The sequence below is a fragment of the Zonotrichia leucophrys genome, chromosome 5 (genome assembly GCF_028769735.1).
Source record: "Zonotrichia leucophrys gambelii isolate GWCS_2022_RI chromosome 5, RI_Zleu_2.0, whole genome shotgun sequence".
NCBI classification, from domain to species: domain Eukaryota; kingdom Metazoa; phylum Chordata; class Aves; order Passeriformes; family Passerellidae; genus Zonotrichia; species Zonotrichia leucophrys.
Genome location: NC_088175.1, coordinates 29091609 through 29104052, shown reverse-complemented (window position 1 = coordinate 29104052; position 12444 = coordinate 29091609). Strand labels below are relative to the sequence as shown.

General features: G+C 47.5%; 1 protein-coding gene across 7 annotated transcripts in view; it reads left to right on the top strand.

The window, feature by feature from the left end:
• Positions 1-12444, top strand: part of SLC8A3 (solute carrier family 8 member A3) — a 113171-nt gene that overhangs the window by 87385 nt on the left and 13342 nt on the right. For 5 of the 7 annotated variants that reach the window (XM_064713696.1, XM_064713702.1, XM_064713695.1 and 2 more), the window contains one exon: positions 2009-2115. In XM_064713696.1, coding sequence (XP_064569766.1) covers positions 2009-2115 — 107 coding nt within the window. Of the gene's footprint in view, positions 1-2008; positions 2116-3487; positions 3592-12444 lie in introns of all 7 variants that reach the window. The other 2 variants (XM_064713701.1, XM_064713700.1) reach the window with 1 other exon arrangement.

Here is a 12444-nt window from a genome sequence, read left to right as displayed (position 1 = left end):
AAAGGGATTATTAAAAGCAACCCACGTCCAGGAAGCACTGGCTGCTTTGGAAAATCCCACCTTCTGTTTTGTAGTAATGAGCAAGGAAAAGATCAGAGCTATGAATCAGCTGTAGGTTTAACTCAGCAAATTGAACAAGCTTTGCAAAGTATCAGGGGCCCAGATAAAATCTGGTTCAAAAGCCAAATTCAACATCTCCAACAAAAATGAAACAAAAAATCATCATGATGAAGTCTTGGCAGAGCAGCAACATTTACACCAGAGAAATACCTTTTAAAATCTTTCAGGCTGGATTAGCAGAGATTGAAGGAGCCTAGAGAAGGGAAAGGAGGCTTTCTGACATTGGTGCAGGGTATGGGTAGAGCAAGCACTGGCAAAAATAAAGCTGATTTAGCTCAGAAAGAAGAATTGGAGGTGATTTTTCCTGCATATTCCTGCACTGATAGATAGGCCGACATTGTCCAAATTCTGCTCCCACCCCTGTGCCATCATTTGAAAGAGAAGGGTTGGGACCAAGATCAAGACCAGAGTCAGCACAGGGAACAGGATTTCCACAGCTGGAGTGCAGGAGGAATTGACTTGAGGGTCAAATTGTAGGATGACCAAATAATTTTGTGGTCATTATTGATATCAGTAGGAATGCAAGTTGCAGTGAAGATTCTCCTGTTCTGTGCTGAAGTGATGATTTTCCAGAGGCTGATGGCTGTGGCAGCATCCCCAGGGGTGGGGATCACAGCACCCCCAGGGTGCAGGGCTGGACTGCTTGTTCTCTGAGGCACTGTGAGATCAGAGATACAGGATTTAATTGCAAAGACTACAGTCTGAGGCACATAGAGATGTGAATTTGGTCACATCTGTCCAGATTGCCAGTGATTGTGATTGCCAGTCCTGCTTTTTTCTTCCTTCCCATTGCTAGTCAAGACTGATTGTGCACAACATGCACCTGGGCCTGATCTGATTGCTAAGGATGGGCAGGAAGAAGAGGAGGAGCTTGTTGTGTCAGGGCCGTGTGTGGGACCAGAGCAGTGGGAAGCAGGGGGTCTTTCACTTGCAGGAGGGCAATTGTTTTGAGGAAAGGAAAATACTTTTTATGTGGAACTGACTTCTGGTTTAAAAAATGCAGTTCCAGCTTGGGGTAGGGTTCCAGGAGCCCCAAGATGGCAAGTAGGTACCCATTCAGAGGAGTTACATGTGCAAACAGTGTTGTATTTAAGAGGGGCTTATGCCAGCTTGGAATGAAAGCATCGATGTCTTCAGTCACAAGTGAGGGATGTGACTGCATGAACCTTTGCAGCCACTGGCAGAATGAGGGGTGTGCAGGGGTTATTTTGAGCTTGCAACAGTCAGTGCAGCCTGTCTGTAAGGAGGCAGTGGCTTGGCAGTCTTTGAGTTGTTTCTCTTGTTCTCTTTGGGTGTGAAAGTTGTGGGACAGTACTCTGCATAAGGCATGTATTTGCTGTGAAGGAAGCCATGACAGAGTGAGCTCTTCTTTTCCTACAAAATAGTACAAGAACTTGCAAGAAATTTTCTAAAGGAGAAGAAACATGGGATCTGCTGCCCAGCTGCTCAGCAGCTCCAGCAACCAGCACTTCTCAGAGCAGGCCAATGAAGCTGAGGCAGCAGCAGGGTGCCAGCAGGGTGTGTGGATGTGTGTGGATGTGTGTGTGTGTGCACAGGGGTAACAGGGTGAGGGAAGCCTGCTTCTCTGCTGGCCATGAGACCTCACTGCCCACAGGCTGAGCCCTGAGTCAGTTTGCTGGGGGATTGTTTTTGTCTAACTTCACTTCATAGTTTAGCCTACCATTCTGCCTTTGGGTTAAACAGAAAATTGGCCAGTGTTGCTTGCAGAAGGGGGGCTTTAGCCTTTCTCAAAGGGCCATGTTGAGTATGTTCAGTGGGTGAGAAAACTTTGACTCTCTAATGTACCCATTTAACTCTGTCCTTCCTTGACTTTTGCTTCTCTGTTCCCCTCTCCCCTTTATGACCCTTATTATTTTTCCATCCACAGCAAAACAGTTCACATCAAGGTAATTGATGATGAGGAGTATGAAAAAACCAAGAATTTCTTCATTGAGCTGATGAGCCCCCGCATGGTGGATATGAGTTTACAGAAAGGTGTAGTACTGGCCCTGCAGACTAACATTAACGTTCTTTCCTCCTCTCTTCCATCTCCTTCCTCCTCTTCTCTTCCTCTGATGTCTCTCTGTCTCTGACTGCTCTGCCCTAAACACTGCTGTGCACGCACACTGTGTCACATGGTACCCATGGGGTGGCATGGGGAGTGGTGCTGGGGCTGCTGAGAGGCAAAGTGGCAAGGGGAGGAGAGAGAGAAGGATGGAGAGCAGTCCTGCTTGTCCAGATTTCTCTGGTGACTTGAGAGGAACCTTCTGCCACCCCCACTGGAGGGCCCAAGAAAATTTTGTAGTGTCAGTGGGAAGATGTTGGCTAGAAACACATCCAGCATCTCAGGAGATCATTCCCCAGCCCTGGTCCTATGGGTTGTTCCAGTCAGTTTCATGTTAGAAAAACACAGGAATTGAGGCCTGGCAGAGAAGCAGCTCTGTAACTTCTGAGAAGCAGTGGGCAAAGGCTGTGCAACCCCTGGTCTGGTTGTCACAGAGCAACTCTGGGAGCAGGAGCTGAGGGCAAGGAAGAGCCAGGGCCTGCTTTGCTTTGCCTGGGGTCTCACAGCAGCTGTGTACATTGCAGGGGTAGTGGAGGGGGCCAGACAAGCTGGCCTCAAGGGAAAGAGGCTAGATCTGCTCCAGTGCCCAGGGCATTTGTTTTTGAACCTTGGAGGCATTGTCCCATTGTGTCTCCTGTGAGCAAAGCTGTCCATCCCCTGGGAAGACTGCATCCTCATTTGAGGAACAGGACAGGAAGATGGGTAGATACTATCAATAAGAGAAAGCAGTAAGATGTGCCATTTTAAAAATGGGAGTTAGAACCATCAGCCTCCTTAGCAGCTAGTGGAGCTGTAGCCACTGGCAGAGACCTGCCTCTCCACACTGGGGAATGTGTCTCTCTCTTCTCCTCAGGTTCCAAGCCCAGAGTCTTTGCAGACTTATTATTAATCATGAGGGTATTATTACTGTATTTATTATTAATGGTAAGAAGAAATTGGTCTTCCAGCTAAAATGCAGTGGGTAGCTCAGGGTGGTGGTCCCTGATGCTTTTCAGGCAACTGATACCCTTTCCATTACCATCTGACACTGAAAAAAAATGCGCTGCAGATGTCACCTTCCACTAACCATCAGCAAGGTCCTCCTCCCACTTTTCCCTGCCTCCTCACTCCCTTGCCAGCCCCCCCCTGCCCCTAACAGCCCGCTCCCAAGGAGCCGCTGCAAGGATGCTGTGTCCGAAGGCAGGCCAGCGCACGCCGCCCCAGCGGGACGGGCTGCGTGCCAGGAGCCCTTGCTGCCGCCGCCGCCGCGCCTCCAGCCAGCTGACCCGCTGTACACGGTTGTCTCTCTTGTTGTCCCTACAGGAAGACCATAAGGGTTAAGATAGTAGATGAGGAGGAATACGAAAGGCAGGAGAATTTCTTCATTGCCCTTGGTGAACCGCAATGGATGGAACGAGGAATATCAGGTGTGAGATCCTTTATGAAAAACTGCAAAAAAGAAAAAAATCAGAATCAAGTATCCAAACCCCAAATCCAGAAAATATAACCTTCTTTCTCCTCCTTACCCTTCCTCCTTTTCTCCTCCTCCTGTAGAGGGATCGACTTTTACTCTTTGCCCTCCTGTATTCTGCTCTTACTCTGTTTCAGTGTCATCTCTGTGCCTTTAAGAGCCTAGCTTACTTCTGATCCTCCTTTTGTGCAATGCTTGAGTCTCGGAGGCTGTGTTATTTTGATTGGGTTTCCTTGTCTTGATCTGTTTTTTGTTCTGAGCACACCTTTGCTGTTCTCCCTGCTCCTGCTTCTTTGCCAGGACCTTGGGGAATGCAAAAGGCAAGAGAAGGGTGTAATGCATGGCTGCCCCCTTCAACTCCTCCTGTACTCCCCTGTCCTTCCCTCTGTTGTTGCCTCCAGTGGCACTGCTTTGGTGCTCTTGGGTCCCTATGAAGTGTTATGAAAAGTCCATAGGAGAAGAGAGAAGGTGTGAAGTAACTTGGCTTACTTTTTTTTGAAATGGTTCTTCATGTCTTTCATTTGAAAACCCTTTAAATGTGTCACAAACAATCACAGTCTGTGAGGGTGAAGGGTGTGAAGCTCTACTGAGGTCCTGCTTCATCTGAAGTGAGACCCAGGATCTCCCAGGAGGCCAGGATTCATTGCTGGAATAAACCCAGATTTACAGCTGTGTCTTGCCTACATCTCCCTTTGTTCTTGTCCTATATGTGTTTGACTCCTTTCTCACTGAGTCTTGCCACTGGCTTCACTAGCTTTGGGGTGGCCTAGGAGGGCCAAGATTTAAACAGAGGCACTTTACATAAAGGAATTCAAATCCTTCTGGGTGCCTGTTACAGTGTGGAGCCAAATGTGTGTGCCCACAGGTTTATTTCTGCTCTCAGGTGCTGCTGTTGGTGGTGGGACACCTGGCTGCTGCCCATGCACTGCACAGCCCAGCTCTCCCTTGATGAAATGTCTTCTGTTTCTTACCTCATCAGCACAGCAGCTGCCCTCTGGCCAGTCCAAGCTCCCATAGACTGCTCCATAGGATGTTCAGGATAGACACAGGTTACATTAGCATTTCAGTATCATGTAGCATCCATGGACTTGTGAAATGTAAACCCATATTTTAATACTGTTAGACTGCCTCCTGCAGCCCACAGGCAATGAGGGATATCGGGTTTCACTTTGTCAAGCACAAGCCCTCAGTTTTCACTGAAGTCCAACTGCCCTTGAGCAGAAGCAGTGATCAACCTTGCCATATCCCATGGGAGTATGTCCCAGCAATCAGTTGCCTGCCAGAGTAAAGATGTGAACATGGCTTCTAGGTAGAAGTTGTCTGGCATCAGCTTGTAGCCACTAGTTATTTTACTACTTTTTTCCATCATATAAAAGAACTGTATAATGCCACAGCTTCCATGTAGCTGTCTGTTCTCTACACCCACAGTATGCTCAGGTTTCTTCTTGGGCATTGTGAAGGCCAAATCCTGGATCAAAGTCTTCAGTCCTAGAATCACACTGGGGTCTTCTCTCCACATGTGTGGAGATGTCTTCCTATCCATGGGTCTCCCACCTCCATCTCAGCAGGTCCAGGAGGAAAATCACAGGCCCCTGGCTTTCTCCTGCTTGGTAGCTTGGAGCAACACAATTAATTTTTTCCTCAGCTGTCTGTTCTCCGTGAATCCTGCAGCCTTTTCTAAACAATGAGCAGAATCAGAATATAGAGTCATAAATGGGCTGTTTTTATGAAGTCCCATATTTCTTTTTCCTACACAGGTCACATTGCACCTGGTTGAATAAGAACAAGTGTTTGGAAAGAACCCAAGTGGCCCCGGAAGTGGACCAGTTGTAAAACGTCCCTCATTATTGCTAGGACTACAGAGCCAGTTTGCTGTATCATATGTCTCCTATTTACATCTATATCAGCTCTAGTCAGTGTGATTGTCTGATTTGCAAGAGGCAGAGAAGAGGTCAGAGCTAGACTAAATTGATGTGCAGCGCAGAGCCTGCAGGCCAGGAGGTGAGGGCACACCCTTGGACAGACCCTCTTTTGCCTGGAGGAAGTAAAGGACCATGCCAGGGGGGAGATGCAGGGCCCCAGTTGGCCTCATTAGAGAAAAGTCAGAGTGAGAGCACCATGGTTTTAAAATATGAGAGGCAGCAGATTAAACTGCATTTGTAAATGTTGCTGGCACAAGGTGGCACAGTCGCTACACTAAATCCAGGGCATCTGGAAAGATCCCCAGCTCTGTACTGGGGATCTTTGTACTCTGTGCACTTTGCGGCACCTCCGATGAGCCTACCTTGTGCCTGGCATGAAGAATAAGGAGCTACGAGAGGCTTTCCCATAGAGAGCATTGTGAGTGATCCAGAGCAGATGCTGTGGCCAGCAGCTTCACAGAATTCATGCATGACCAGCTGGCTCCCGGCGGAGAGGAGGCAGCCCGGGCCACGCTCGGGCTCGCACGTGCTGGGGCATCGTGCGCCGTGCAGCGCTGGGAGGGGGTGCTCGTGCTGGCTGCAGCACACGCCTTCCTGCTGGCATTGTGTGGGTGCTGCCATTGCCCTGTGCCCACAGACAGGGAAAATCCCACACCACAGTCCCCTAGCGGGGGCTTTGCTGGGTTTTGTTGTGGTGATGGATGAACCCCCACGTGACTCACACAGCAAGTGCAAAGCACTGCTGTTGCCTCTCCTTGGGGACCCAGGCCCGGTAGCTTTTGAGGTAGAGTCTCTCTGGGTTTTGGCTACTCATGCATTTGTTCCCAGTGCTGCAAAAGATGTGGTGTTTTTGACAGTGTGTCCTTGTTTTGTTGTTACTCCACACTTAGCTCTGTCACACTGAACCTGTGCCTCGGTGCTGTAGGAGGATTGATGCTCTCAGCTATTTGCAGCATCTTCAAAACCTCTCCTGGCTCCTCTGAAAGCAGGGTGGTGTTGGGCACCTCAGATGAATGGCAGTCATGTTTGGAAGTAATCTGCAGTCCAGGTCACGCAGAGACAGCTAGTTGTGCCTGCACTACCACAGCTTTGTGCTGAGGGCCTGCAGCCAGCCCAGGACTTCTCCATGCAGAGGGCAGCTCCAAGCTTACCTCAGGGGTACAAACAAGGTGGCAGTGATGAAATCGGGGTGAAATGTTCCCTGAAGTGATGGCAGAGCTGATGACAGGGAGTAGTATGTGCTTTTCAAAGCAGCCTGGGGCAGAGTTTGAGCGGTTTATTTTGGGATGCAGAACTTGGTCCAGAGCCTGGTGCTATTCAGACCCAGTGTGCTGTCCCTGAGGGTACCCGCACTGCTGCAGGCTGTGGTGGCAGTGGCTCCTGACAGACATGCAGTGGAGGAGGATGGCAGGTGGGAGCAAAGCTTACTACCACACCGTTGATTTGCATTACTGTCTGTGCTGTCCTGTACACCTGCAAATACAAAGCAGTCACCTCCAGTCAAGAAAACTTCTCCTTGGCCCAGATAAGGGCTGTGGGCCACAGAGGTCTTCAGGATAGTCTCTGTGAGGGCCAGAACTCAGCATGACATTCATCCTATTGCTCTTGCTCTCTGCATCTGCTAGCACCTTACTGGAGGAAAAATCCTCTCTGCACAGAAGTGTTCCTGTGGTGATGCAAACAAAAATGCCTGTCTTCAGGTTGACCAGGGCTTGCAGAATGCAGATCTGCCACTGATACAGCCTTTGAACTGGAACATTGTGCATCATCTGCAGATGCTGCTCCTCACTGTTCATCCCCAGTTACATGAGTCATGCTGCTTTGAGCCTTGGGACACTCAGCTGTTAACCCTTGCTGTAAGGACAGCTGACCACTTACTTCTGCTACATAAATGCTACATCTACTTTGTCTCACAGGTCATCTGTTCTTTTTCATCAATCACTTTCTGCAGCTGGAGTTTTTCAAAGTCTTTCTGATCATCCAAACAAATCACATCATGTAGTTTTACTATAGCAGCTCTTTTTGTTGATGTGCTCCAATAATTCAAAGAGATGAGAACAGATCTGAGATTGGTATCTTGCCAGCCTGGCCTGTGGTGACGACCAGTGCTGACTCAGTAGTGGCATATCAGATGCACAGAGCACTGGCAAAGATGGTGCTTGCTGCAAGCTTGTTGCATCTAAGTGAATGAGTAAAAAGAAATCAAAGAGAGAGACTCATATTCTTTGCTTGGCCAGGATGGTAAATGTTGCTTTTCTCTATCCTCCTGACCATTTTCCAGGTTTCCTGACTTTTTTTGTCCTTTCCATTTCTAAGAAATTAATCTTCAAATCCTTCTTGTCTCACCTTTCCTCCATATGCAAAGTCATGTAACCTGAATCCCTGTTTACTGAGTGCTGAAGGGTTTTGAAACTTCCCTGCACCATATTTCTGGGCATCCTTTTGTCAGCACCTTTTTAAAGGGTTCCTGCAGGGAAATGAGTGTCTTCCTCTATGAAGAGATGCTGTCTGTTGGTTTGACTCTTGCTCTCATAGCATCTCTGCTATCGTGTCAGCTCACAACTCAGAATGCAGATTTTGCTGTTGTCCCAGCAAGATTTTGGCGTAATACTTTCTTCACACATCGGCTTTTACAGTTTTTCCTCAGCCCTGGATTACAGAGGAAGAACTTGCTTTGCATTCCCTGGACGAAGTTGCTCGTCTGCTTAAATTGTGGCTAATCTTAGTGTTGATACAGCCTGAATGGCAAGTGAGGCTAGTTTGGAAGATTTCACTTGATTGCAGATAATGGTGCAAATGGCATTTGGAAAAATACGTTACATGAGGATTACTGGGAATCAGCTTGTGAGAATTCATGGCACAGTGGTGGAAGATTCAACCTCAGGGCTGATGCCTGAAGGCTGACTCTGAGGGTTATGTTTTGTGAAAGGGACTGACAACCTTCATGTGAAGTTTTGCTTCAGAAAGCATGTCTCCCACAAGATATGACTTTGCTGGAAATGGCTGTGCAGATGGCTGGCAAACACTGTTATCAGCTGGGTGGCATGCCCTGGCTTGGGAGGATTTTGTCTTCTCAGCCCTCCCAGCACAGAATCAACTGGTGCAGACAAATCTCATAACTCATCTCCTTCTAATCAAGTGTCGGCACCTCTGATGGGGAAGCTTTGTGCCCAGAGGGAGGATGTGACTGGGAGTCACAGAGAAAGGATTGAATTGCAAAGAAGGAAGGATTCCCAGATTGGATTGATCCATCAAGTTATCTATATCAAAATATTGATGAAATTATTTGACTTGTTACAAAGATCCATACCTGTTTAAGGTAAGCTGTATTGATACGTGTGCTGCAGTTTTCTGAAGTGTGAACAGATGGTAAGACACTCCTTCATCAACTCCATCAGCTGCTGATGAGAGTAGCAAAAAAATGTTAGATTGTTGTTACCTCATTCCCTCAAGGTTTAATAATTTGCTCACAGCTCTGTGATTAGGCTGAATGCGCTGATTCTCCTGATGGAGAGGAGTTTCTTGGAGTCTGCAAGAGCTTTGCTATTGCCTTCAATAATAATAGGATTCAGGCTAATGCTGCAAAATCTCTGCCTTGTTTGGCCTGTAGAAAACCCCATGTTAGGTCTCTTCACAATCTGTTAGAGAAACATTTTACTCACTTCAGTGAGCAAATCTGGAAGCAGAGCCTGCAGACAGTTACATCTGGGAGATGGGGGACCATTATCTCTTTGGGAAGGGAGCCTGTGTTCCACATGGGCACTTCTTGGCCACCTTTGAGTGTGCAGGGAGTGGAGGCTGTGTGTTCTCTTTGCCTGTGGCATCCTCTGACTGCCCTGCTGTAGGACTGAGATTTTCCTCAAAATTCATCCTCCTCTCTCTCATTGCAACTCCCTCTCTAAATCTCAGGCCTTTAACAAGGATCCTCTTATCTACACAGTGGCTTCTCTGAGTCTTTAGGGATACTGATTAGAAAAGATTTATATTAATGAAGAATGAGTCCAGAATAAAGCATGCAGCATAGTCAAATCTCTCAGTGAGGTAAACAGCAGAGAAAAGTGTTTAGAAAAAGGCTGGGACACACATTCGGCACATCAGGTTGCTGTAAACACAGGATTGCTGGATTGCTGGTCTGCTTCAATCCCAAGCCTGGTTCCTCTTGCTTTAAGCTTTTTGGAGTTAACACAGGAGGTGATGAAATTCCTGATCTGTAACCCACACCAACATGCATGTCGCAGCAGAATTTGACCTCAAAGTATGCCAAAAACATGCAGAATAAATGGCTTATTAGTACACAGATTTTTAGCAGCTTTTTAAAATTCAGGTTAAAATTGTCCATTTTCAGGGGTGGCAAGGGAAGCAGAGTTCATGCATGCAATTTTGACTTCACCTAGTCAAAACCAAGCCTTCAGTGAAGAGAAACCCCAGTGAAGGAGGAGCAGGGATCCACAGCTAAAGGCTGTGGGTCCTCCTGGGTGAGTCAGCATCATAGCCCCCTTATCTGCAGGCACACATGTTTGTCCACAGCACATCATGCAAGGGTTAGGTAAGGGATACTTGGGACTGCTATTTTGGAGTTGGCTGCGGAGCTAATTTTAGCAGTTCCCCGTAAGAGTACCCATGTTAAGCCTCTGAGACTACCTGAAATGCCAGGAGCAGTGAGGTGGCCTGGCTTGGCCCCATAAGGAGCGTGATGTGCAGAGCAGCAGTGCAGCAGAGGGAGAGGTGCCCTGGGGAGGGCTGGAGGGATGCAGCCCAGGCTGGGGAGAGTGGAGGGAGGCTTGTGGGATGGGAGCAGCACGGAGGCCATCAGTGAAGCTGGTACAGGTACAGCATCCCCAGATGGGCTGTCAGGAAACATTACAGGTCAGGGCTAAGGGCACATTAGCAGATGTGTGTGCAGGAAGAAAGCTTTAGTCCGTGAAATAATTTTCTTCATTGTGCTTGCATGCACAGCATTCACTCTGAAATATAAAGACAGAAGAATCCCTTGGCTTTCTGCAGACTGTATTCTTGATGTTTCATTCATAGCTTTATAGGCTTCTTCAAATATTCATGTATTATATCATAAGTGAAAGGGAGAAAAATTGTTCTTTTTCAGGCTCACAAGGAAATGGGGAAAAAAATAAACTCAAATCCCAGAGCAGTATAATAACAGTTTTAACAAACACGAGGAACCAATGGTTTTTTAATAGCCGCCGTAGCTTAGGGTCCCAGTAATACTTCATTATTTTACATTTGAACACCAAACTGACCCATTGTACTAATGCTTGTAATTGCAAAAGGCAAATTAAATATCTGTACATTGTCTGGAGAGCCAGAAGACCATGGAACAGTAAGAAGGTCCCATGATAGCATTAACTGCAGCAGGACAGAGCTATAAGGAATCTCCAGAGTCATGCTGCCAGGGGTACTGGTGAGCCTGTTGGAGACTTCAAGGAGAGGTGTGTGGATGTCAGGAGGTGCAGGCAGAGCAAACATCCCTTTGGATCTTGTGGCTCAGTGGAACCTAATGCAGAACGTACTCACGAATAGTTTCCCCAAAGTTTTTACTCTCAAAAGGAATTGACCCTGAAATGGAATGGTTGCTCAGCAAGGAGCCTCTTCATTTCACCTTTCACTGTGCCTCTACCTGCCCACATGGACAAGGGAGATCTCTTGGGTTGCCTACAGTCCTTCCAGCTGAGGAGACGGATCAGTGGATGAACATCTTGGCTGGGTCACTCTCTGCAGACTCTCCAGTTTCTCTGTTGGGAAAGCTGTGCCCATGGTTGCTGCTCAACAGAGCAAGGAAGTTACTGGGTGTCAGGACTCAGGATTAGTTTCCCTGGCTCTGCCATGGATGTGCTGTGCGACCTTTTATAAATTGCTTAGGAAATCACTTTCAAATGGCACAGATACAATTGGGTGCATCTATATAAAAGTGCCTGCTTTTCAGAAGTCCGAACCGGCAAGGCTGGGAAAATTAGCACTTTTGGACTACAGCCAACTTCTGAGTTTGCAAAATGTTCCCTTTAGCTTCTTTTTGCTTGCTTCACCATCTGTCAAATAGGGCTGTTAATACTGACTCTGTACAGAGTTTTAAGCTTCTGAGACTAAAAGTGCATGATAATAAGTGTTAGTAATTACAATACTGTCATCACATGCAACCAAGTCTTCAGGGATTGGTTTGCTGTTTGAAAAACAAGTAGAAGTTAAAGCTATGGCACAGACTTGGTGCTTGGCCCCTCTCAAAGAGTGTTTGAGATTTTTAGCTATATGGATTCAGCTGCAGCTGGTTTGATACCTGGATGTAAGCTGTGGCTGTCTGTGGGTTATACTTCAGAGGGATCCAGCCAGATGTTTCTTTGTGACAGTTCTGGGGAGTGGAGAAATCAAGAGAGGAGAGGGTCAGGAGGTCACTTCCAAAGGGGCTGGACTGTGTCTTTATGGAGAGCCAGGGTAAGGTCATCCCTTGCAAGGACCTTCTCTCCTTTCTCCTCTTTTCCTCCCACCTCAAATCTCAGAGGACCATGCAGTCACATTTCCTGAGACCATGAAGTCACATTTCATGACAGGCAGTTGCATCCCACTATGGTGATGTTGCATGGCCCGTGTCCATGCAGCACTGTCAGGCAGATCAGCAATTTGGAACAAAGAGATCCAGGAGGACACAAACAGTGATGCTCTACATGTGGCTAAGCTCCTCTAGGTACCCTGAGCCTCTGAAAGTGGTACCTGTGGGGTGTGGGATAGGTGTAGGTGATCCAGGGCATCATCCTGAGGGATGATGCATGGCTGTGTAACCCCTGCCCCTTTTGACATTGGAGGCCATCTGTTCAATCAATGCCTCTCTCTGATGCTCCTCTTCTCAATGAGGAGCCTTCTCTTCTCAGTACCTACAGGTT